Below are 26,988 nucleotides of genomic sequence, written 5' to 3' on the forward strand. Positions count from 1 at the left end.
AGTTTGGAGAGCCCTGTGTTAGAAAGAACAAGCTACCGTAAACCCTTTTATCTGGCAAATTTCAAGTCATCAGTGTGTTCAAGTCAACAAACACTATTAACCGAAGTTCTCCGGTGGTTTGAAAGCTGTCAGAATGAGGAGAATCCTAGATGAAGTGTCTAGGGCAGGGGTCCCGCAAACTTGGCTCTTTTAAGACTTGTAGACTTCAACTCCCAGAGTTCCTCAGCCAGCAAAGCTGCAAAAGTTAGCAGGAACTGAGGAACTCTGGGAGTTGAAGTCCACAAGTCTTAAAAGAGCCCAAGTTTGCAGACCCCCCTGGTCTAGGAGAGGCCTCGCTAGGATCTATGTGGAGTCAGTGTGTGGCCAAAGTCGAACCACAAAAGTCACACACACACACACACAAAAAAAACCCCCACGTATTTGTCAGAGGCTGAGAGGAACCGACTTCAGTAGGTTCAGGAGAAACACAAAACCCATTTTTTCCTCACAAAACGAGCCACGTCCTCCACCTCTGAAGAGCCGGATTTGTCGGCGAGACCGACACACAGCAAGAGCACCGACGTTTAGAGGCCTAAGAACACTTATTCGTTTACGAGGATCTCTCTTTATCGACAAATGTTTTGTGTGAGGTAGGTGAACATCTCCCCCTGTTTTATGCAAAGAGAACTGAGAGGGGGGTGGAAAGACGCCGTAGTTCGGGATGACATCACATTTCTAAGTGAGCGCGTGGAACTACCTTGACTTCAAAACGAAATCTTTTTTTTTATTTTATTTCCCAGGAAAAGTTATTTTCTCTAGAGTTAAATCTCCTAGTTTAGGGTTAGGGTTAAAGCAGAGGTCTCCAACCTTGGCAACTTTTAAGACTTGTGGACTTCAACTCCCCGAATTGTTGCAGTCCACAAGTCTTAAAAGTTGACAAGGTTGAGACCCCTGAGTTTTAGCAGGGGTCTCAACCTTGGTCCTTTAAGACTTGTGGACTTCAACTCCCAGAGTCCCTCAGCCAGCAAAGCTGGCTGAGGAACTCTAGGAGTTGAAGTCCACAAGTCTTAAAGGGACCAAGGTTGGAGACCCCTGTTTTAAAGGACAATTTGGTTAATGTCAGTAGATCCTCCCTGACCTGGCTTATCCTACTGTCCTATCTTTTCTGTTTGCTGCTTTACAGCTGGTTCTTGGACTCAATGGACCACCTCCCACGGAGGCAAGCAAAGGCAGGAAGTTCAAGAGGTCTTTGTTTCGAAGGACTCAAAAGTTGTTGGGATCCTAACGGTTAAGGTTGACTTGGGATTTGCACCTCTTTATTGCTTGCCTGGAGATTAGTAGACATCCCACCCTCATCCCTTGTCCCCAGTGGGTAGCTTTAGATATATATATAGATAGATATATACATATATAAAACCGAAAGCACACATCCGTGTGCATACACACCCTTAGAAAGACTTTCAATAGTATACAGGTCTCTGGTTTATCCAGCAACGGTTTCTTTCCGGCCCACACGGGGTATCTGCCAGGAGCATTAAATATACAACGAAATAAAGCCACAGGATTGTCAGCCAGCCGAGAGTTCGAATCCCACATGCGCGGGGGTGGGGGGCCATGCACACGATTTCTTCTTGCTCTTCGGCCACGTCCTTCGGCCACGATGGGTGCTTTGGGCCTCCCTTCTTCCGAGAAAGAGAGCAAAGCTCGTCTTCCTTTCTGACGGAGGCCGCCGGGTCAGTTTCGCTCTCCTTCGGACGACTCTTCTTCCGCTTCCTCGAGCCACTGGATGAACTTCTGAAGCTGCAAAAAGAACGCCAGGGTGGGTGAGAGACTATCGACATGCAGCTATGGCAGCGGTGAAATCTAAACCGGTTTGTCACTGGTTTGCTGGCCACACATGCGCGCCGGGTGCCACAAGCACACACCAAACGCCCGCTTCACGCGGAAAAGGAAGACTTCCCTGGGTAAGTAGAACAGTGGGAGGGGAGGAAGAGCTGTGCCACGCGATTTAGCTTCGCTAGAAAGCAGGATTTCCCGCTTTCTAGCGAATATAAACCGTGCAGCACAGCTGATCATCGGAAATACCAGTTCGGACGAACCAGTAGCTTTTTTTCACCCCCGAGCTATGGTGATTCCTAGGAAGAACCCCCTGAAACGACTCTTGACAATAAACATTTCGAACAAGGGAGGGGAAACAGGCGGATTGCCCATAAAAATTTCCTTTCATAGGTTGCTGCACTTCAGATCTTGGATTTCAACTGCAGGTGTCAACCCTGAAGCTGACCTGGCTGAAGCCATCTTGGAGCGTCAGTGCTGCCACACAGGAGCTGAGGGATAAGGAGGGGGTGTTGTGGTCCGTTAGCAGCCTGCGGAGCTGGCAACGGAGTCGGACAGCGATGAGGCTGAGGTGGAGCCAGGGCCATCGGGGAGTGAGGTGCGGCCTCCAGAGCCTCCAGAGCCTGATAGTAGTGAGGCAGAGGAACAGGAGGAGCCTGTTCCTAATGCATCCTAATACATGCATGAGAAGAGCTCCAGAAGGCAAGAGCAGCTCAAGTAGAGAGGCCGACTCGGGAGTAAGGCCAAGAGATGATTGGCCTCTCCCATAAGGCTTAAAACAGACCAGCAACGGCATTTGGGCTTTGCCGGAAAACGTTGGTAGCTGCGTCTTCTGCTTGGTCTACGTCTTGCATTTATTTTTGTTTTCCAAGAAAGGCCTTTGGCAATTTGCCTAATTGGACCAAGGTTTGCGATAGGATTAAGGAATTTGTGTTGGGAGACGTTTGTTTTAATTTAGTTGAACTACACTTGGAATGAGTTAATTCTCAGCTGTTCGAATAGTTTGTTTGTTTTTTCACAGACTGAATTTCCTACTACCTACTTGGACCTGGGTCACAACAGGGGGGATTAGAGATAGCTGGGGTTGTGTAGTCAAAACAGAATATGTTCTCTTGGGAACCAAGGACATTCTCACACCTGGTTGGTGGAAGGAGGAATGATATCACCGGTACCGTCAGGCAGCACCTTGATTGGACCATGTGTCTGATTGTTTGGGGTCGAGAGAATTTTTTTTCCTTTTAATTAGGTGAAAAACCACAGGACTTTTCAGAGTCGGTTTTCACCAGATATGTGCCATACTTCCATACTGATACTTCCAATAAAGCTATTCTTTGAGGAATCTAATTGCCTCGGAGTGTTGCCTGAAATGGATTTATTACTTGGAACCCTGACAGCAGGTAATCCTTGACTTACAACCATTCGTTTAGGGACCATTTGAAATGAAAGCAGCACTTATGACGGTCACGGCATCAGTGTGGTCATGTGATCAAAACTTGGGCGTTCGGCAACTGGCATGTATTTATGATGGTTCCAGTGTTCCAGGATCACGTGATCCCCTTTGGCAACCTTCTGACAAGCAAAGTCAGATTCACTTAACAACGGTGTTACTAACTTAACAACTGCAGGGATTCACTTAACAACTGTGGCAATAAAGGTCATAAAACGGGGCAAACCTCACTTAACAGCTGCCTCTCTTAGCAACAGAAATTTCAGGCTCAAATTGTGGTCATTAAGTCAAGGACTACCTGAACAATAACTTGGCTAACGTGGCTCCTGGATTGTGTACATTATGCGAAACCATCAATTGTTTCAATATAATTCACTAAAACAATAATTCACAATATAATTCACCAACCACCATTGGCTGGTTTTGCCTTATGGTGATTAATAGGGTTCACACATGGTGCTAAGAGATTTAATTTAACCATAGTTTGTTAATCTGTTGGTTATCACCTTTAAAGCGCTCCATGGCATAGGACCGGGATATCTTCGGGACCGCCTTCTGCTACCACATGCCTCCCACCGACCGGTACGCTCCCACAGAGAGGGTCTCCTCAGGGTGCCGTCAGCCAAACAGTGTCGGCTGGCGACCCCCAGGGGGAGAGCCTTCTCTGTGGGGGCACCTACCCTCTGGAACGAGTTTCCCCCAGGACTTCGACAACTTCCTGACCTCCGGACTTTTTGCCGCGAGCTGAAAACATACCTATTCTTCTGAGCAGGCTTAATAGGGGTTTTTTAGTTCGTTTTAAATGGGGTTTATTTTTATATTATGTATTTTATATTTAAATTTAGGCCATATGAAATAAGTTTTTTAAATAGTTTTTATTGTAATATATTGTATTGTTTTACTTGGCTGTTCACCGCCCTGAGTCCTTCGGGAGAAGGGCGGTATAAAAATTAAATAATAATAATAATAATAATAATAATAATAATAATCATTATTATTATTATTATTATTATTATTATTATTATTATTATTATTATTATTATTATTATCCAGGGCCGAGTTCACACAATGTGGCAAGCCCCAAAGAAAAGAAAATTATGGTTTAATGCAACAGATTAATCCAGTTGCAAACTGAGGTGTGTTGTTGTTGTTTTTTGCCAAGTGGTGTTTGACTTTCTGGAAATCTGGCTGAAGGAATTTCCCCTCATCTTAGAATACCGCAACACCCTCTAAGTGGGGCTGCCCTCAAAGACTATTCGGAAGCTGCCGAAGGAACGGAATCGGGTGACCAAGGTGCTAATGGGTTGAGAATCTCTACTGCGGAATTGCTGCTGAGCCTAAATTCAAACTGCTGGGTTTTAATCTATAAAGCCCAACCTGCCACCGTTCTGGAACATCTTAGGGATCATCTCCACCAGCCAGAATCTACCTGTCCTGGGTCATGAACGGTGGCGGGATTTAGCCGGTTCAGGCCAGTTCGGGCGAACAGGCAGTTAAATTGCCGGCTGGCCCCGCCCCTTCCAGGAATTCCCGCGTGCCCCGTTTTAGCTCCCAGGAGGCTTCAGGGAGGCCTACTAGGCCCAAAACGGGGCGCGGGGGGAGGGAGGCACATTTTCCCCCTCAGCCTGTTTTTGCTCCCGCAAGAGGGGGTGCAGGAGGCTGAGTGCTGCCTGTCACACCCCCTGGCCACGCCCACCATGGCCACGCCCACCCAGTCAGTCATTAGGGCAGAGAACCGGTTGTTAAGTTATTTGAATCCCACCACTGGTCACGAAAAGTCTACCTGTCCTAGGTCTACCTGTCCTGGGTCATGAAGGGAAGGAATTTTAACCCTGGTGGCTTTTTCTGCCTGCGGTGGCTTTGACACTCAGCAACCGCTCGCTCCTAAAACACACCTGTTCCCTTACACTTTGGTTTTCTGTAAGGCAGTAAGCACAATTCTTCTTAAATGGGTGATAATCGGGTGTGGTTTTAGCTTGGATTTGATTTCATATATTCTGCTTGTAGCTAGGTCAGTTACTGTATTTGCTTTTATTGTGTTTTTAATAATAATAATAATAATAATAATAATAATAATAATAATAATAATAATAATAATAATAATAATAATAATAATATCAGAGTTGGAAGGGACCTTGGAGGTCTTCTAGTCCAACCCCCTGCCCAGGCAGGAAACCCTACACCATTTCAGACAAATGGTTATCCAACATTTTCTTAAAAATTTCCAGTGTTGGAGCATTTACAACTTCTGCAGGCAAGTTGTTCCACTGATTAATTGTTCTAACTGTCAGGAAATTTCTCCTTAGTTCTAAGTTGCTTCTCTCCTTGATTAGTTTCCACCCATTGCTTCTTGTTCTACCCTCAGGTGCTTTGGAGAATAGTTTGACTCCTTCTTCTTTGTGGCAGCCCCTGAGATATTGGAACACTGCTATCATGTCTCCCCTAGTCCTTCTTTTCATTAAACTAGACATAGCCAGTTCTTGCAACCGTTCTTCATATGTTTTAGCCTCCAATCCCCTAATCATCTTTGTTGCTCTTCTCTGCACTCTTTCTAGAGTCTCAACATCTTTTTTACATCGTGGCGACCAAAACTGGATGCTGGATTCCAAGTGTGGCCTTACCAAGGCATTATAAAGTGGTATTAACACTTCACGTAATCTTGATTCTATCCCTCTGTTTATGCAGCCCAGAACTGTGTTGACTTTTTTGGCAGCTGCTGCACACTGCTGGCTCATATCTAAATGGTTGTCCACTAAGACTCCAAGATCCCTCTCACAGGTACTACTATTGAGCAAGATACCACATATCCGGTACCTGTGCATTTTGTTTTTTTGGCCTAAATGTTTGTAAACCATCTGGCATCTTGGGATGAGGTGTGATGGATGGGTATCAGCAAACTCTTGATCCTCATCACTTGATGGTTAACTCACCCGCTGGTTTTTACGAAGCTGCCTGCCTTTATCTGATGTGTCCCGTTCGGAAAACCAGGTTAGAATCATCTCCTCGGCTAGGATTTCCAGTTGGTAGAATGTCATCAGGACCTGCAAAGAGCCACCGGAGAAGCTGGGTTTGTATGAATGGTCAGGAATGCAGAATACAGAGCTAAGCGAAATAAAGAATTATACAGAGAAACCCCCAAGGCGCTTTCCAAAAGATTAAAAAACTGGACTTTCTTGATTCTCCTTGTAAGACATTTAACTTCTCATCCAGGAAGCTCCTTCAGGTCGAACTTGGCTCTTCGAGGAAATTCAAGGAGGTCCAGTTGTTGTTTTAAAGAAAGGGTGTCAAACTTGGTTTCGTGGATGGCCGCATCAGGGTTGTGTTTGACCTGGGGGTGGGCGTGGCCAGGATGGGCGTGGCCAGCTCAAGGTCACTCCTATTGGGGGCACCTGTGGTGGGCTGAGCGCTCTGCCAGCAAAAATGGGCTTGCGAGCTCCGTTTTCGGCTGCCACGGCCTCTTGCAACCCTCTGCCAATGAAAACGGAGCTGTGTTTGTGTGTGTGTATGTTCCAGTATGACTCTGGAACGCCTTGAGCAATTTCAACCAAACTTGGTACACAGATGACTTAGTCTCTGTAAAAAAAAATACTGTGGGGGTAAGACACCCCTAACACCCTTTGGGGTGTGTGTTCTATTAAGATATAGCCTGTTGTGCCTTAAAATGGCTTCTACTGTACTGCCTTAAAATGGCTTCTACTGTACAGCACAGTGGAGTTGCCATGGTAACAGCTTCACAGTACTCCACAAGGGGGCTCCCTCTGGTAAGAGGGAAAATACAACACTAGAAATTACACGTGGTCCGGACATTTTCAACAAGGCTTTGATTATTCTTGAGGACAAATGTCTGGCCATGATCAATAAAACCAGGATCAGGAAAAACGCATACCAAATGATCATGGATCAGCTAGCAAAACAACAAGGTGGTATCATTTTACTTGACCCTTCTGGGGGCGCAGCGAAAACATTTTTAACTAATTTAATTCTCGCTGAAATCAGGGCTCGGGGTGAAGTTGCTCTTCCTGTCTAATACAGGATTTACAGAATAAATACCCGGGTAACGCCAGGTTATGAGTTAGTAATAGATATATAAGAAATAGAAGCTAAGGGAGATGCTTCTCATCATCATAACGTATACATGCAACAAATACCTACTTACAGGGGGAAACAGATCATGAAATTAATAGGGAGAAACAAAGCTTGAAGCATCCTTTTATCAAGGATATTAGGTGGTAAGACGTAATTCAAGCTTGATGTTGGAATAGCCATGGAGGCATGGACTCATGTGATCCCCTTTTGTGACCTTCCGACAAGTAAAGTCATTGGGGAAGCCAGATTCACTTAACAACCGCGTTACTAACTTAACATCTCCGGTGATTCACTTAAACGACTGTGGCAAGAAAGGTCGTCCAAGGGGCCAAAACTCACGTGACCACTGTCTCGCTTAGCAATCGAAATTTCGGCCTCAGTTGTGGTCGTAATTCAAGGCCTATCTGTAGGGACACGGTGGCTCAGGGGCTAGGACGTTGAGCTTGTCGATTGAAAGGTCGGCAGCTCGGCGGTTCAAATCCCTAGTGCTGCCGTGTAATGGGGTGAGCTCCCGTTACTTGTCCCAGCTTCTGCCAACCTAGCAGTTTCGAAAGCACGGAAAAATGCTAGTAGAAAAAATAGGGACCACCTGTGTGGGAAGGGAACAGCGTTCCGTGCGCCTTTGGCATTGAGTTATGCCGGCCACATGACCACGGAGACGTCTTCGGACAGCGTTGGCTCTTTGGCTTTGAAACGGAGATGAGAACCGTCCCCTAGAGTCGGGAACGACTAGCACGTATGTGCGAGGGGAACCTTTACCTTTATCTGTATTCATTTTCAACAAGCAAGTTACAGCGGAGGAGGTAGCTTAACTGGGTGAACTCAATGTCTGGCCAAGCAATCGAGAACCTTTCAGGGATTAGCCAAGCAGGTCCTTCCCCCAACCTGGGTGACAGGAACATGGGACCTTCCCACGGATTTAAGAGACAGAAGGAAATCCCAGTTCAACCAACAGGTCATTCATTATTCCGCCCGGGATCAACCTCCAGCTACCCTATCAACACCCGCCGGGAAGCTTACTTTGGCCAGAACCATGGTGAGCTTCTCGTGTTCCAAGAAGAACTCTTCGATGGCATGCAAAGAATCCAAGTGATCTGACGCTCGCTTGATGTAGTTCTTGAAGAGTGGAGCCCAATTCCTCAGCAACTGGGAGAAAAGGGGGGGGGGGCGGCAAAGAAAGTTGAATGCTAAAAAGTGGGAGGGGAGGGGCTTAAATAAATACAAATAGAATAGAATCTACAAATAGAATATATACAAGAATTTGGAATTGAAGGTTGTTAATAGCTCTTGCATTGAATGGAATGGAATGGGGAGGGATGGGAAGGGAAGGGAAGGGAAGGGAAGGGAAGGGAAAGGAAGGAAAGGAAAGGAAAGGAAAGGAAAGGAAAGGAAAGGAAAGGAAAGGAAAGGAAAGGAAAGGAAAGGAAAGGAAAGGAAAGGAAAGGAAGCTTTCTGAAGCTCTGTTTGGAGGCTTTTTTTCTGAAGCTCTGTTTGGAGGCTTCTTTTCTGAAGCTCTGTTTGGAGGCTTCTTTTCTGAAGCTCTGTTTGGAGGCTTTTTTTCTGAACCTCTGTTTGGGGGCTTCTTTTCTGAACCTCTGTTTCTGATGCTTTTTTCAGTCTCTGAAACCTCCGTTTGAGAAGCTGGGCGGGGCTACATTTGGAGTATAAGACTCATCCAGATTTTCACCCTCTTTTTTTGGGGGAAAAGGTGCGTCTTATACTCCGAAAAATACTGTAGTTACAACCTTTGCAGCATTCCCATGAACACGTGATCAAAATTCAAGACACTTGGTAACTGAATTTCAGATTTATGACCACTGCTGTGTATGTCCCGGGGTCACATTATCCCCTTTTGCGACTTTCTCTCAAGCAGGGGGGAAGCTAGGGAATTTTTGTCAATGCTAAGACTGTTCAAGTGGCGTTCCCACTGCGTTGTAGACTGGAGATAGATGATGTCGTATCCCTGCTGCCTCTCTGTTCAGTTTTGACACAGATGGCCTCTTGGAGGCCCCCTTTCAAACCAGCGGTCCTGTTCTGTTTCCCTCCCCCAATACTCCCAACAAAGAATCAGTCAAAGGCCTCCTCTTCTACTTTATTTACATAGATAAATGTCCTGGCCACGTCTACCCACGGGCCTGCCAAGTTTCTGGAGATAACGAGGAAATTATAGATAAGGCCAGAATTACTCATGAATATATTCTTCCCTCCGTTGATACAGTTTGCCCGCGCAAATTCATTGCTTTGTCCAAGACAAAAAACCAGGAAGTCCCGCCTCCTATTTATAGTCACTGCATGACCATCATTCCTTGGCTTTATCCCAACGCTGCTTCTGCTGCGCACGCCAGTCACGTCTGCGCAGTCTTGCATCACTCCAAAACTGTTCTTGGGGCGTTGCCAAATCAGAAGAAGGCTCGAGAGAATCAGGCCTTGCCGGCCCCTTTGAGTGGGTGCCAGGGAGGGAGAGGGCCCAAGAGAAGCAGGGCTTGCCAGGTCTTCTCCCTCACTTTCTGAATCATCCGAGTCCAGGAGTCCGGGTCCAGGAACCTGGGTCACAACAGGTCCTCTTTGCCCAAAATGTGGACTTTGCTGTCTTCTAAAGCAGGGGTCTCCAACCTTGGCAACTTTAAGCCTGTCGGATTTCAACTCCCAGAATTTCAACTCCCAATTCTGGGAGTTGAAATCCGACAGGTTTAAAGTTGCCAAGGTTGGAGACCCCTGTTCTAGAGTGACTTTTGCCCACAGTTGTCCCAACGGTGCTTTTTCAGGAGGCAACTGGACTTTGTTTTTTCTTTTGAAGACATTTCACTTCTCATCCAATAAGCTTCCTCAGCTCTGACAGGACGGTGGGGAATGGAAGGGTTTATTATATTCCTTGTAGACAGCTGGTCATTTGCATCCTTTTAGAGGGTCCTTAAAGCACTTGGAGGTTTATCTGTGTCCTCAGGGTCACCTGAGTGGTGCAAATGGTTCCTGTAGTCTGCAATTTTTCTTCTGGAAATCCATTCCTACTCCCACACCACTCAAAGGTGTTTATCCCAATTTGTATAGCTAAATATGTGCGGGAGTAGGGATGGATTTCCAGAAGAAAATATTGCAGACTACAGAACCCAGGAGCACAACTCATATGACCTTGAGGACAGAGATAAATATTCAACTGTTTCAAGGACCCGCTAAAACAGGGATGTCAAACTCAAGGCCTGGGGGCCGGATCTGGCCCACGGGGTGCTTACATCTGGCCAGCAGGGCCGCCCTGGAAACAGCGAAGGACTGGCCCGCGGTGCCTCTGCCAGCGAAAACGGAGCTCGGGAGCCCGTTTTCTCTGGCAAAGCGCTCGGGCCAACACAGGTGCCCCTGACACAAGTGATGTCAAGCTGGCCACGCCCACTCCACACACACCCTGAGGTCAAACACAATCCTGATGTGGTCCTCAATGAAATTGTCGTGTCCCACTCCCCCTCCGGCGACCGGGTTTAGGAAGTCTGTATCAAACGTGGCAACGAAGCCTCTGCAGCTTGTCAAAGTCCGTCGAGGTTTCTCAGGGCAGGCAGGAGTCCAAGTTGTGACTTCAGCGATAGAGTCCGATAGCAGCAAACTAGATGAGACTTTGCTTGACTCAAGGTTGGAATGCCACAAGCAGGTCCTTTATATAGGCTGTGGGGTGTGGCTCCATGACTCAGCATTTATCCAGGCCTGCCCCTCCCTTCCTTCTGCTGGCGTCGCCTCTCAGATCTCCGGAAGCGAGGATCCTCCCACTTTAAATTCTCTTCAGCTGGATCTGCTGTCAGCAATTCCAGCACGTGGCTGGCTCCCTGCTCACACGCTGTAGGAGTGAGGTTTGTTTGTTCATTCCTGACATCCTATCCAGGCATGGGGCCAGGGCCGGGGGCTGGAGGCATGACGGGCCATTCATCTTCATTATCGGAGTCTGATAACAGGCCCAGGTGTAGACGGGAGGGCCCCGGCTGAAGAGAGGAGGGAGGACGAACAGAAATCAAGTTTGACGCCCCTGCTCTAAAAAGATGCAAATGACCAGCTGTCTGCAAGGAGTATAAATCCTTCCATTCCCCACCATGGAAGCGAAATGTCTTCCATAGAAAAAAAAACCAGAAAGTCCAGTTGCTTTTTGGGGAAAAAAAAGCACCTTTGGGACAACCATGACTTCGATGACTGAGAATCACCATAGACTTTCAACATCCATGGCTATTATAAACCTTGAAAAAAGCCCTTGGCACCTTAGCAGTGCATCCTCCAGCTTTCAGCTGATCTACCTGTCTGAAACAACCAACCCCTGACTCTGGGCAGAAGAAACTCTCAAGGAATTTAATGGAAGGCTAAACCAAGGGAAGATGGATGCTCACGGGGACTACCAGGGTGCAGTAATGTTGAGGATCCTTTTCCGCGTTCATCTGCTGTAGAGGGTATTCCAACACAACTTTGCTGAGTACCGCCATCACTTCTTTCAGGCCAATGTTGTAGGCGTATCTACAAAGGGAAGGAGAAACGTTACCCGTCGTCCTCGTTATTTACAGATCATGCCAACCGTTCCTTTGTTTCATCTGCCTTAAAGACGATGCACGGCTTTTCTGATCCTGCTCGAACTTGAACGGCCTCCTAAGGAGCGAAGATACAGGAGCGGGACGAAACGGAAATCCGTATGATTTCAACAGCAAGGAAGATAAAGCAGCCACGGTTAAATCGATTGTTCTGTTCAGAGAACAATCGTATTTGTGTTTTTCTATTTGGAGATCGCTTCTGGATTTTGTGGCAAAAAACAAGTGAAACTTTGCCTTTGGTTCTGCCGATTAGATAGATGTGTTGTTATAGAAATAGGGCCTCTGGTGGCTCAACAGACTAATGCAGTCTGTTATTAACAGCAGCTGCTTGCAATTACTGCAGGTTCTAGTCCCACCAGGCCCAAGGTTGACTCAGCCTTCCATCCTTTATAAGGTAGGTAAAATGAGGACCCAGATTGTTGGGGGCAATAAAAAGTTGACTTTGTATATAATATACAAATGGATGAGACTATTGCTTAACACAATGTATGCCGCCCTGAGTCTTCGGAGAAGGGCAAGATATAAATTCGTAAAGTAAAAAAAAAAAAAGCCAATTATATACTAATGTGTAAAAAGTAAAAAAAAAATTGAGATTGTAATGTTGTCATCTTGTACTGTGCTAAAAAGAGTCAGAAGTCAACGCCTTTTTCTTTCTTCCCTTCTACCTCGTATTTTATTTTTCCTTCCCTTAATTTCCTTTTTTTAAAATTTTTCTTTGTATTTTATACATCAGCGGCCTTCAAACTTGGCAGCTTTAGGACTTGTGGACTTCAACTCTCAGAATTCTGAGAGTTGAAGTCCACAAGTCTTAAAGCTGCCAAGTTTGAATACCTCTGTTATACTTAACAAAACAATAAAAGTTATATACAGAGAAGAGCAGGACCAAACATTTAAACTGACTAAACTAATGCACGTGCAGAACAAAATTTCATTGTCATTTATTCATTAATACCCCAGTTTAAATTTAAATAATAAACCAAACACTTGGTGTCCACAATGTGGACATCTCTGCTCACCAGGTCTTGGAACATCCCTGTCTCTGGACAGCATCACTTTCTCCTAAAGTCACAAAAAACCTGACCAATGTCTTACTTGAGAGAGTTGATCTCCAGAACCAGGTTGTCACAAGAGATTTTTTCTTCTTCGCCTCTCTGCAAAGTCCCCAATACCTCATTCTGGAAAACTGAAATCAAGAGCAGATTAGAAGCTGAGTGAGTACTCAGGTGGACGAAGAGCCGATAAAAGCAACTTTTGGCCTCAATTCTGAAATCTATAAAGCTTTTTTCCCCCCCTCTCCGTACTCAATTTGGTTTCTCCTTTAGTGTCATGGAGCAGGGGCCTCCAACCTTGGTCCCTTTAAGACTTGTGGACTTCAACTCCCAGAGTCCCTCAGCCAGCTTTGCTGGCTGAGGGACTCTGGGAGTTGAAGTCCACAAGTCTTAAAGGGACCAAGGTTGGAGACCCCTGTCATGGAGGAAGGTGCATTGAGAGTCAACTTCCTGCCACAAAAGAGAGAAATAAGATTTACCTTTGATGTCATCCATCTGAGGAGAAGCTGGCCGGCTGTCCATCTGGTCAGACCCAAAGCTCATATCACTATCAGACTCACTTTCTTCTTCAGTTTTTACCGTGAGGCCTAGTTAAGATGGAGGAAAGAAATCTCCTCAAATTCTCTGCTTTCCCTCCAGCACCCACGTTCACGTTTCTCTCCTGTATTTCCATGTCAAGGATTATATTTTGATCGACCTCTTTCTGCTATGGTCGTTCTTACAAAACTGGATCTTGAATGGCTCTTTTGTCCTAGGGGCTAGGGGGTCTCCAAAGTTGTAAGACTTGTGGACTTCAACTCCCAGAATTCCTCAGCTACCCATGCTGGCCGGGGAATTCTGGGAATTGAAGTCCGCCAGGCTTAAAGTTGCCATGGTTGGAGACCCCTGCTCTAAACGCTGCTGCTGCTGCAGGTCTATGACAATTCGCTATAGCCAGCTCGCCACGGCCACCTTGCCACAGAACAACTCCCTTGCGGGACAAGAGTTACACTAATATCAAAGAAATGGTGGAATAACATAACATAACGTAACATCAGAGTTGGAAGGGACCTTGGAGGCCTTCTAGTCCAACCCCCTGCCCAGGCAGGAAACCCTACACCATCTCAGTCAGATGGTTATCCAACATTTTCTTAAAAATTTCCAGTGTTGGAGCATTCACAACTTCTGAAGGCAAGTCGTTCCACTTATTAATTGTTCTAACTGTCAGGAAATTTCTCCTTAGTTCTAAGTTGCTTCTTTCTTTGATCAGTTTCCACCCATTGCTTCTTGTCCTGCCTTCAGGTGCTTTGGAGAACAGCCCGACTCCCTCTTCTTTGTGGCAACCCCTGAGATATTGGAACAAAGCTATCATGTCTCCCCTAGTCCTTCTTTTCATTAAACTAGACATACCCAGTTCCTGCAACCCTTCTTCCTATGTTTTAGCCTCCAGTCCCCTAATCCTCTTTGTTGCTCTTCTCTGCACTCTTTCTAGAGTCTCAACATCTTTTTTACATCGTGGCGACCAAAACTGGATGCAATATTCCAAGTGTGGCCTTACCAAGGCATTATAAAGTGGCACTAACACTTCACGTGATCTTGATTCTATCCCTCTGTTTATGCAGCCCAGAACTGTGTTGGCTTTTTTAGCAGTTGCTGCACACGGCTGGCTCATATCTAAATGGTTATCCACTAGGACTCCAAGATCCCTCTCACAGGTACTACTTTAACGGAATAGAATCGTTAAAGAAAGGATGCAAAAAGAGGGACAGCGAAATGTAAAGGGCAAAAACTTAAAATAAACTTATTTATTTTAAATAATTAAATAGAACTGTTCAATTGTCCCGCAACGAGTTGTCTTGCGGTGAATTGGCTGCAGCAAGTTGTCCCATTCCGGCCGCTGCACCATTTTTCTTGCCAAATTTCGTCCCTTTCCAGAATCGCAGAGGGCCGTAGAACAACACGCCCATCCACGCTGGTCGTGGCATTTCTGAATCCCATTTTTCTACAAATGCTCCACTTTGCTTACCCCAAAGGCTTTGTCTTTGCTCCTCCTGGTTTGCATCGTTTTCATCGGCGGCTTTCCAAAGGTAACCTCTGCCTTGTAAGCCAACTTCTTCGGTGTTGTAGCCTGAAGTAGAAAATTAATGTCGGATTGATTACCATCGTTTTTTGGGGGGGGAAAGGGGCCCAACTAAACATAAGAAACGGGTGTGTTGACAGCAGTCCCAAAAAAAGTTCTACCTCAAAGGAGAATATTTGTAGATCAAGGCTAAAACGAGGGGTCCTTGATCCTCTCGGTGCTTGGTCCTTCCCCACCATCCTCCTCCCCCATTCCTTTCTAGCAATGATGATGTTATCTAGTTTGAGCAATGAGACGTCTGCAAGAAAACAATCCGGCTCTGAGAGTACCACGGATCCCTCAAGTCTACCTCATTTTTCTAATCCTAGCACCAAATTGGCAAGGTCTACAATGGAAGACGGTGGATCAGGAACAGCAGTCTTAGGCCCTTACCCCTTCTAGCCTGAGTAATGATGCCTTTTAGCACTAGCACTTAAGACTTATATACCACTTCACGGTGTTTTTACAGCCCTTTCTAAGCGGTTTACAAAGGCAGCCTCTTGCCCCCCGACAGTCTGGGTCCTCATTTTACCGACCTCGGAAGGATGGAAGGTTGAGTCAACCTTGAGCCTGGTGAGATCTGAACTGCCGAAATGCAAGTTGCTGGCAGTCAGCAGAAATAGCCTGCAGTACTGCATTCTAACCCAGTGGTGGTTTCAAATTTTTTTACTACCGGTTCTATGAGTGTGGCTTGGTGGGTGTGGCTTAGGCATGGCAGGGGAAGTATACTGCAAAATCTCCATTCCCTCCCCACTCCAGGGGGAAGGATACTGCAAAATCTCCATTCCCACCCCACTCCAGGGGAAGGATACTTCCCCACTCCAGGGGAAGGATACTGCAAAATCTCCATTCCCACCCCACTCCAGGGGAAGGATACCTCCCCACTCCAGGGGAAGGATACTGTAAAATCTCCATTCCCACCCCACTCCAGGGGAAGGATACTGCAAAATCTCCATTCCCTCCCCACTCCAGGGGAAGGATACTGCAAAATCTCCATTCCCTCCCCACTCCAGGGGAAGGATACTGCAAAATCTCCATTCCCTCCCCACTCCAGGGGGAAGGATACTGCAAAATCTCCATTCCCTCCCCACTCCAGGGGAAGGATACTGTAAAATCTCCATTCCCTCCCCAATCCAGGGGAAGGTTACTACAAAATCCCCATTTCCTTCTAATCAGCTGGGACTTGGGAGGCAGAGAATAGATGGGGGCGAGGCCAGTCAGAATTGTTACTACCGGATCTCCGAACTACTTAAAATTTCCACTACCGGTTCTCCAGAACTGGTCAGAACGTGCTGAAACCCCCACCTCTGTTCTAACCACTCGGCCACCACGGCTCCTTTTGCTTCAAAAACTGATTGGTTTATCATATATAATGAACTAGACATTATATTTCTATCTTCACCCCATAAACAAACCAAAACATATTGTGGAGTTAATTATTTCAGGGGCAGCATCTGGAACTAGTAAGCCGAGAACCTACATGGCCTGATGATAAAGAAGTTATAATTGAACAGGCTGAGCGCAAAAGAGGAGTCAAATGCATCATCAGTCACGAATCCACTCCCACAAGTGATCTAAATCCAGCCCATCTTGAATTCCTTTCTATTCTCCTGCTAATTTCCCTTGACTGTTAGTAGTTCAGATTCTTGTCGACAGCTTTTGCTTACAATATGCATTCGAACTGCCTGGATCTCCTGATTTTCCTGGTGCTGACAGGTCTGGGACTAGGATCAAGGACACCCAAGCGCTAGCCTGTTCTTGACCACCAAAGATTACTCTCTCCGCCTAACATACCTTGCAATTTGGATGTTGCGGGGGAGAAAATAGGAGCTAGCACTGATGATGTTACCTAGTTTGGTAACGAAATGTCTGCAAGAAAACCACGAAGCTCAGAGAGCGCCAAGAACCCGACAGTTCAACCCCAAGCTACAAATATTCTCTTTTGCCGAAAAGCAGGAGGAGAGCTATATATATAAAACAGCTAAAAGGTCTTGAACGAAAGGCAGGACACAATTCTAATAAATAAATAAGAAAATATTTGCACCACAAGAGCAATAAAAGCTAAGTAAAATAAAATGGCTGGAAAAAGGGGGTTTCTATTGTGCCCAAATAGAACCTGGAGCCCGCTTTTCCTCCACCACTTCATCATCATCTCCTTCCCACCTACTCGTTCAAAGCAGATTCTTTCTCCAGCTGCTTAATCCTTAGCAGTTATTAATCCTTATCCTTAAATCCTTAGCAGGCTCCCAAGGGAAGGGTCTACGGGGAAAAAAGGCAGAAGAGAATAACGGAATCGGAAGGGACCTTGGAGGTCTTCTAGTCCAAACCCCCTGCTCAAGCAGGAGACCCAAGTTATGGGTGCTCTAGTACTGGAGGCTTTTAAGAAGAGATTGGATAGCCATTTTGTCTATCCAATCTCTTCTTAAAAACCTCCAGTACTAGAGCACCCATAACTTCTGTTCCACTGGTTAATTGTTCTCACTGTCAGGACATTTCTCCTTAGTTCTAGGTTGCTTCTCTCCTTGATTAGTTTCCACCCGTTGCTTCTTGTTCTACCCTCAGGTGCTTTGGAGAATAGCTTGATTCCCTCTTCTTTGTGGTGGCCCCTCAGATATCGGAAGACTGCTATCATGGCATCCCTAGGAAACCCACAGGAGAACAGTCTCGCTCTCCAAGACATCCCGGGGACCAAGTTCTACCCTCAGGTGCTTTGGAGAACAGCTTGACTCCCTCTTCTTTGTGGTGGCCCCTCAGATATCGGAAGACTGCTATCATGGCATCCCTAGGAAACCCACAGGAGAACAGTCTCGCTCTCCAAGACATCCCGGGGACCAAGTTCTCCCCATACCTTTTTGCTTCGCTTTGCTCTCCTCCTTGTTCACATCTGCATCATCGCTGAACTCGTCTTCGTCATACTCTTCTTCATCCGCAGGATGCAGGGATACGACCGTGCCTTCTGGAAAGACCTTGTTTGGGCCCACCACCACCTACAATGAAGCAACGTTTCCACGTTTAGTTCCCTCGGGAAGTCAAAACAGGCTTGCAAATTTTAAGCCCCCCAATGCACACAGCTGGGGAGGGGGAGGGAGGAGGTCAGGAACCCAGATCCCTAACAAAGCAGCAAGAGGATCAGCTATGAGGCCAAGTGTTGTGACTCGTCCTCCCTCCTCTCCTCAGCCGGGCCCCTCCCGTCTCCAACCAGGCCTTTTATCAGACTCTGAGTCTGATAATGAAGATGAACGGCCTGTCATGCCTCCAGCCCCTGGCCCTGGCCTTTGGCTCAGCCTTCAGAGCAGGAAGGCAGCCAGGTGCTGGAATTACTTGGCCCTACTTCCTCTGACCCCTCCCTTTCCCAGAAGCTGCCAGCAGATCCAGCTGAAGACAATTCAAAGTAGGAGGACCCTCGCTTCCAGAGATCTGAGAGACAATGCCAGCAGAAGGAGGGGTGGGGCAGGCCTGGATAAATGCTGAGTCATGGAGCCACACCCCACAGCCTATATAAAAGACCTGCTTTTGGCATTCCAACCTTGAGTCAAGCAAAGTCTTATCTAGTTTGCTGATATCGGACTCTATCGCTGAAGTCACAACTTGGACTCCTGCCTGCCCTGATAAACCTCGAAGGAACTTGGCAAGCTGCAGAGGCTTCATTGCCAAGTTTGTTACGAACTTCCTTGATTCGCTCGTCGGAGTGGGAGTGGGACACGACATCAAGCTTGTATCCGACTCTCATTCTGAGCACCTCTTACTTGCTGAGCAGCAGGACAGGTTGCTGCGTTTCATGATAAGAATATACGTTTAGATAAGGTTGTCATCTTGAGAATAAGGACCTTTCGAGACTGCCTGTAGGAGAGGACCTGTCGTGTCCCACTCCTCCGCTGACGGCCGGGTCAGGGAAATCCGAATCAGGTGTGCCTCTGCAGCTCTGCCAAAGTCCTAGCAAAGTCCTCAAGGCAGGCAGGAGACGGAGACGACTTCCGGTGTCCGGTGGCAACGGACGTCTGGAAGGCTTCTCCTGCCTCCAGTGTCCGAATCCGGCCGCCGCCGAGGCCCTTAGGGGCCAGGTGTTCCGAAAAGGACACCTGCCGCACGGACGGCTCGCCAGGGGTCTCCCAGCCGATATACAGGACTGGGGGGACCGATGCTGGCGCGTCCTAGGCTCGGCGGGGTTCGGAGGCCACAGGCCGCGGCCATTACTTTGGTCGTCGCCTGGGCGCTGTGCCCGGTGACACGGGGGCTTTGGATTTATAATTGCAGCAGCCTGGTGGTGAACAGGGAACGGAGAAGAATTGAGGAATGAAGAAGGGAAGGGAATATCGGCAAACGTGAGTGGAGTACTCCGGAGTGCGGGGGGGTTTTTTTCTCCCCTGCGACTGGAAGGAGTACGAATCACTTTGGAGAGAGGAGAACTTAAAATAACAAGATTACCGGTTTTGTGGAGCTCTGGAGAGAAGAGGTGATGGAGAAATTTAGGAGGGAGGGTTTGAGGCCCCCCCTCCCTCTGGGGAACAATGGTGGCGTCCAGCTTCCGCCTTCACTATGAGAATCTTGATGACATCACTTCCCTTCGGCTTCCTGGTTGATTAACTGTACTCTGGACTCGTTGCTCCTGTGAGTGCCCCCTGGTGGATCCGGAGGAAATTATAAGGATACTGTGCTTGCCTGAGGATTTTGAAAATTTTTTTTTTAAATGGCAAAAGGTCAGAGACCAACTGCTGGAGAAATGGAGAGAATTCTGGAAAAGTTATCTAATATGGACAAGAAACTGGATGAAATAAGAGCAGAAATTGTGACTATCCAAAAGGATTTAAAGGATACTCAACAAGTCTCAGCAGAAAATAAGCAGAAAGTGGAAGGTCTGAGGGCTGAGATGGGCGCAGTGAAGAAAAGAGGGGAGACGACAAGCAATGCTGTGCTTGGACTACAGATGGATAAAATGTCTTATTTCCTTAGGTTTCAAAATTTGGAAGAAGTGGACCAAGAAGACTTGAGAGATGTTGTGACTAAACTGTTGGGAGAATTTCTTGGGAGAGGTGTTGATTTTATGAATTGGGATGTGGATCGAGTTTATAGAGTTAATTCACAATATGCACGCACGCATGCAGTTCCTAGAGAGGTTCATGTCAAATTTGTGAAAAGAGAGACGAGATGAAATTCTTAGAAAACATAGGAGTGGGGCACTGACTTATAGGGGCAGGGAGATAGCCATTCTGAGGCAGATTCCCAGACAGGTACGTGAAATGAGAAAGAAATATTACTTTTATCAAGCAAATTGTACCAGAAGGAGTGGGCTTCAGATGGCTGATGCCAGAGGGATTGATGATTTTCCGGGAGGGCATTACGAAAAAAATTAGTACAATTGCGGAGGCTGCGGCCTACGTGGAGGAACACAAAGCCCTCCTGGATTTAGATGACCCAGGAATTGAAGAAGGGGAGGTTATAGACCATGGGGCGGAGGCGGCTGCCGCTGTTGCGGCCCTGGAGTTGGGTCAGGCTGAACCCAGAGTTCTGAGATCCAAAACTAGGAAGTGACAAAGATATTTGGTATTGTGTTGGTTTTCCTTATTCTCTTTCGTATGATATTCTGATTATTCTTGACCCTTCCTTATTGTGTATGTAAGATTGAAACTTAGCTACTTCAGATCACCTGCTTGCCATATGGCTGTTGTATGTGTTTAAAATTTTGAGTAAAATTCTTATCATGTATAAGAAAAATGAAAATTTACCATACCTGATATGTATTTGCATAAATCTTTTTTGACCAATAAAAACTTTTTATAGCAAAGGCAGGCAGGAGACCAGAAAGTGACTTCAGCAAGATATGTTTAGACTTTGCCTGACTCAGAGAATGCCAGAAAGCAGATCCTTTATATAGGCCATGGGGTGTTGCTCCATGACTCAGCACTTATCCAGGCCTGCCCCTCCCTTCCTTCTGTTGCCTCTGCCTATCAAGTCTTCTGACGCGAGGGTCACTCCAATCGGCAGCTGTTGGTAATTGACCTTCCTCAGGCTCACATGCTGTGGAGGAGGGGGAGGGGTCTAGTTGCTCCGTTTGCCTGGGCATGGAGCCAGAGCTGGGGGCTGGAGGTATTTCTTCCTCTTCAGCCTGTCTGGGCATGGAGCCAGGGCTGGGGCCGGGAGATGCCCCCTCCTCAGCCTGGCTGGGCATGGAGCCAGGGCTGGGGCCGGGAGGCATGCTAGGACATTCTTCAGCGTTCGGAAGCAGATAAGCAGACCCCGGCTGTGGTGAGATTGGGCGAGACACAACAGGACCAGGCTGAAGGGGTCAAAGGCGTCATCAGCCTCAAGTCTCTTCATATCCACAAGAGAGCTAAGTCAAGCCCACCTTGAATTCCTTTTACTCTTATCTACCGCCAATTTAGGGATGCGGTTGCTCGGTGGCTAAGACGCTGAGCTTGTCGATCGAAAGGTTGGCAGTTCAGCGGTTCGAATCCCTAGTGCTGCCGTGTAACAGGGTGACCTCCCGTGACTTGTCCCAGCTTCTGCCAACCTAGCAGTTCGAAAGCACGTCAAAAATGCAAGTAGAAAAATAGGGACCACCTTTGGTGGGAAGGGAACAGCGTTCTGTGCGCCTTTGGCATTGAGTCATGCCGGCCATATGACCACGGAGACGTCTTCGGACAGCGCTGGCTCTTCGGCTTTGAAATGGAGATGAGCACCGCCCCCTAGAGTTGGGAATGACTAGGACATATGTGCGAGGGGAACCTTTTACCTTTTACTTTTCACCGCCAATTTGTTTTGACCGTTAGTAGTTTAGATTCTTGTGGAGAGCTTTAGCATACAATAAACCTACATATTCATTTGAACTGCCTGGATTCCTGATTTCCTGTGCCTGGCACCGCCCTGATGTAAGAGGGCACTGAACGTTCCGTTGGGGAGCTTCTACAAACTGTCAACCTACCACCAGATAAATAAGGACGCTGCTAATGCCAATGCATTTGAAACAGACCGAAGAGAGACAGCGCAAACGGTGGTTGACATTTGATTTGTCTCAAGATGTTTTAATTTCTTACCTTTGACCCCCCAGTTAAAGGGTTCGCAACCCACCCGAAGATGTGATGACTTCAAGTTCCATTCTGGGCATTAAAATCCACATATCTTAGATGTCTAAGGAGAGTCCGGTTGCCTCTCGAAAAAGCACCTTGGGGACCTCTATCTGAGCATTACCAAGGTTAAGAAACATTGCTCTATCAGAAGAAAAATAAAAGAATAACAAAATCATGCCGCCTCTAACTCACCTGGGAAGTAAGGACGCAATGAGGATTCAACGTTACGCCTTCCTTCACCTCTGCCTCGTCACAAACGATGGACTGATAGATTTTTACACCGTCTCCTATATGGACATCATTCCACAGGAATGCTCGGTCCAGGAAGACCCCGTTACCTGATCGGTACCCAAAAAACAAACCATCACTTTGTTGGGGTCACCAACCTTTCGGACTTCAGGGACCACTAAATTCATCATTTTAAAACCTGTGGAACCCACTAATAGGATCTGTCCAATGACCGGCTGGGTGGGCGTGGCAAGGTGGTCATGTGACTGGGTAGGTGTGGCCAACTTAGCGTCACTCACAATGAGGGTTGCTTTGCCAGCCTCTACTCGCTACTCCTTGCCTGCCCCGCTGGGGCTCTTTAGGGCCCCAACAGGAAGCAGTTGCTGGAGCTAAGCAGCCACCACGAGAAAGAGTTGGCAAAACAGCTCAGTTCAAATTGGATCTGATCGAGAAGGAGGCTCAGCAGAAGCAACTCACTGAGGACTAGGAGCATAGGCTTTCCAAGCAGAGGGAAGACCTGCGGGAGTGCAAGGCCAGGTACCAGCGCCTGGAGGCTCAGCGGGCTGAGATGGTCAGCCAGTTCCAGGCCATGATGCAGTCCCACTGGAATGAGGCCCTCCGGCTCTTCGCCACCAGCGGCACTTCCCTCCAGCCTTCGCCCAAAGCCCCACACCAGGAGGCTGAAGCAGACCCCAAGTCGGAATTTCTGCCCCCCTCCAACCCACACAAAAAGACCCTGAAGGGGGAGACTCTCTGCAGCAACACAAACATTCATTGCACGAATCTGTCCCACGGGCCGTAGTTTCAGGACCCCTGATTTAGTGCAGTATGAAAAATGCAAATAATTTTTCTGGGGACCACCAAAAATTTCTCACGGACCACCAGTGGTCCACGGACCACCAGTTGGTGACCGCTGCTTTATGCCATACTTATCCAGGTGTTTGCTTACAATAGGTAAGTTCGTTGTGTCTATTCACAGCATAAAGTGACTTGTTTTTCTTTAGCACTTTATGTAAACTCTTGCAACTCAGAAGCCACGATTTACAGACTTACAATTATTGGTTCAGTGACCGTTCGAAGTTACGACTGCATGGATTTGGGTGCTGGCCATCTGGCATGGATTTCTCAGAGTTACCCTCTCCTGGGTTCATGCGATCATCATTTGTAACATGCCAGCTGGCTTCCAGCAAGCAAAGTCAATGGGGGGAGATGCCAGATTCGCTTTAACAACTGCAGCGATTCGCTTAACAACTGCAGTAAAAAAAGTTTGTAAAACGGGGCGCAACAGGCTTGCTCAGCAATAATCATTCAAGGCAGCCTCGTTTTACGTTTGTGATGGGGAAGACCTGGATTTAAATCAATCGTTTACCCAATGCTGCATGTAGTTTTGTCTAGGCCAGAGGTCTCTAACCTTGGCAACTTTAAGACTTGCGGACTTCAACTCCCAGAATCCCTCAGCCAGCAAAACTGTAAGACTTGTGGACTTCAACTCCCAGAATCCCTCAGCCAGCAAAACTGTAAGACTTGTGGACTTCAACTCCCAGAATCCCTCAGCCAGCAAAACTTTAAGACTTGTGGACTTAAATTCCCAGAATCCCTCAGCCAGCAAAGCCAGCAAAACGTTTAAGACTTGCGGACTTCAACTCCCAGAATCCCTCAGCCAGCAAAGCCAGCAAAACTTTAAGACTTGTGGACTTCAACTCCCAGAATCCCTCAGCCAGCAAAACTTTAAGACTTGTGGACTTCAACTCCCAGAATCCCTCAGCCAGCAAAGCCAGCAAAACTTTAAGACTTGCGGACTTCAACTCCCAGAATCCCTCAGCCTGCAAAGCCAGCAAAACTAAGACTTGTGGACTTCAACTCCCAGAATTCCTCAGCCAGCAAAACTTTAAGACTTGTGGACTTCAAATCCCAGAATCCCTCAGCCTGCAAAGCCAGCAAAACTTTAAGACTTGCGGACTTCAACTCCCAGAATTCCTCAGCCAGCAAAGCCAGCAAAACTTTTAAGACTTGTGGACTTCAAGTCCCAGAATTCTGGGAGTTGAAGTCCTCAAGTCTTAAAGTTGCCAAGGTTAGAGACCCCTGGTCTAGACCACTGCAAGCCACCCAACATTCCCCCCCCCTCCGCACCCCCGTCTGGTTTAGCCTCTGAAGTCATTTAGCTGCAAATTCCCCTCCAGTAAATTAGCTGCTGCACGAAATCTCTGCGATGGGAATGGTGGTTTGATCCAATCTTCATATTTTACATCACCTCCCTTCTGGGTTCAACACTTACAGGTTGTCCTCGACTTAGAAGAAGTTCATTTAGGGCCCGTTCACAATTACAAGGGCAATGAAAAAAAAAAAGGGTGACCGTTTTGCACAGTTACAACCGTTGCAGCACCCCTGCGGTTGTGTGATCAAAATCCAGATGCTTGGCAACTTGGTCCATATTTATGATGGTCGCAGTCTCCTGGGCTCACGTGATCCGCTTTTGCGACCTTCTGACGAGCAAAGTCATTGGGGGAGCCAGATTCACTGAACAACCAGGTCACTGACTTAATTCACTTAATGACCGAGTCAAGCAAGGTCGTGACATGGGGCAGAAACTCCCTCAACAAATGCCTTGCTTAACGACAGAAATTTGGGGCTCCTCGTAAGTCGAGGACCACCTGTATTAAGGCTTCTGCCCCGTCGTGTTTTCTGTTGCGCCTGCACCCCAAGCTCGACAGCGGACTCCTCGGGCCCAAAACCTGGTCCTACGGGCATCGCGACGTACCTATTTTGCAATTGGGCCCAATGACGCTGTTGGTGATGCAGCATTTCGCGCCCACGGATGTTCCTTGCCCAATGAGTACGTTCTCTTCCAGCACACTCTCGTGGCCCAGACTAACTTCCGCACCCCGGTAGATATTGTGGCGGGAATGAGTGCAGCTCTGCTTCTCGCTGATGAAGTTCATTTCCGGGGTGACCGGATAGACCCAGCGCTGCAGGATGTCCGAGGACACCGACTCGTACATCGACAAATTGGAAACGGAGGCGCCGTATTCTTCCGACGTCACGTACATGTGGATTTGGTTCCCAAGGACCTGAAGAAGAGAGAAGGGCTATCAGGAAAGGCCTTGAACCTTCTTTTCCAATAACAAAACAGGATAACAGGTTTGGAAGGGACCTCGGAGGTCTTCTAGTCCAACCCCTTGCTGTCAAGCTTAAAGCGGAATTGGAAGCACCTGTTTTACTCAGGGCTTCTGGCTGACACAGCAAAGTGGGGGGGGGGGTTAGTGATAGAAGGGGTCTGTAGACAGAACAGAATAACTCCTTGGTGACAGCTGGCTGGTCAGAAGGGGAGGAAAGTTGTAACCAAGCAACCAGCTAGTGTCCCAGATTGGACAATGTGATTTAATGTTTGGAGAAGACTAAAAAAATGTTTTTTTGAAGGCGGTGGAAAGGCCGGGAAGATTTAGAACTGGCTTTCCACCGGTTTGTGCCAAGATGCTAATTCCAATAAAGACTGTTCTTTGAGCACTTAACCTGCCTTGGGGTTCTGCTTTGAAATGGAGGCATTACTTGGAACACTGACACCTGCTCAAACAGGAGACCCTATACCAGTCATGGCGAATCTTCGGCATTCTTGCATGCCGCCCCGCGTGCCGCAAGTGGCACGCGAAACCATCCCGTGCCGAATGCGCGGCCTCGCCGGCTCCTGTCGCGTTCCTGTGCTCAAACGTGTGCTGGTCAGCAGGCCATTGCGCGCACAATGCCGGCGACCCCAGAAGTGCAGCGGTCCATCGTGCATGCGTGAGCTGCCAACCCGGAAGGCCGGATGCCGGCTTGCGCATGTGCAATGGACCGCCGCACTTCCGGGGTCTGACGGCCAGCTGACTGGCACGCGTTTGAGGAGCTGGCGAGGCCGGAGATCTCCCCTCCTCTTGCCTTTTGAAAGAGGCTGAAGACCAGGCTCCGGCCACAGGTCTTGGGGGGGGGGGGTCCAGTGGGGACATGTCATTCTGGAGGTGTTTAATGGACTAAGACCCCATCTCTTACCCGTGTGTGTCTTGCTCCCTATCTTTATTAATTTTTAAGTCAATTTTAACATTAAATCTTTATTGTCGTAATGTTCCACCTTGCCGCTTAAGCTGTCCAGAGTCCCCTCTAAGCGAGATGGGCCGCGTGCGAGTTTAATGAATACATAAAAGTTATCCATTTTGTGTGTGTGAGATTGCTCTCAGGCACGCTGAATTTATTTATTATGTATTCATTTATAAAAACTATTCGCCATCTTACCCTAGGGTAGGGGGTCTGCAAACTTGGCTCTTTTAAGACTTGTGGACTTCAACTCCCAGAGCTTTGCTGGCTGAGGAACTCTGGGAGTTGAAATCCACAAGTCTTAAAAAAGCCAAGTTTGTAAAAGGCGAAAGATTTATACGATCTGAAGAGAAACCAAAGTATTTCCTATCTCTTTTATTTTTATTGTGAGGGGATTTAAAGTTTAAAATTTTTAAAGGTGGGAGGTTATGTATATTTTGTATACTTTAGCTTGTGATTGTTGGTCATAATACCGGGTATTTGCTCTGGGAAGTCGGGGGGGGGGAGTGGGAGGAAGTGGGGAAAGGGGGGGAAATGATACATGGATTGATTATTAATGTACAGTAATGTTTGAAGATATGAA

At 47.3% G+C, this 26,988-nt stretch overlaps 1 protein-coding gene across 1 annotated transcript in view; it reads right to left on the reverse strand.

Moving 5' to 3' along the window:
- Positions 1-1,443: 1,443 nt before the first annotated feature.
- The window catches only part of EIF2B5 (eukaryotic translation initiation factor 2B subunit epsilon), a 44,930-nt gene continuing 19,385 nt past the window's right edge, over positions 1,444-26,988 (reverse strand). Inside the window, exons 7-16 of the mRNA XM_058188027.1 lie at positions 25,099-25,408; positions 22,305-22,450; positions 17,897-18,035; positions 14,956-15,057; positions 13,430-13,537; positions 12,994-13,084; positions 11,707-11,830; positions 8,369-8,494; positions 6,193-6,303; positions 1,444-1,779 (exon numbers count right to left, since the gene is read on the reverse strand). Coding sequence (XP_058044010.1) covers positions 1,714-1,779; positions 6,193-6,303; positions 8,369-8,494; positions 11,707-11,830; positions 12,994-13,084; positions 13,430-13,537; positions 14,956-15,057; positions 17,897-18,035; positions 22,305-22,450; positions 25,099-25,408 — 1,323 coding nt within the window. The 3' untranslated portion in view covers positions 1,444-1,713. The remainder of the gene's footprint in view (positions 1,780-6,192; positions 6,304-8,368; positions 8,495-11,706; positions 11,831-12,993; positions 13,085-13,429; positions 13,538-14,955; positions 15,058-17,896; positions 18,036-22,304; positions 22,451-25,098; positions 25,409-26,988) is intronic.

This window comes from Ahaetulla prasina, chromosome 6 (genome assembly GCF_028640845.1).
Source record: "Ahaetulla prasina isolate Xishuangbanna chromosome 6, ASM2864084v1, whole genome shotgun sequence".
Lineage (NCBI taxonomy): Eukaryota > Metazoa > Chordata > Lepidosauria > Squamata > Colubridae > Ahaetulla > Ahaetulla prasina.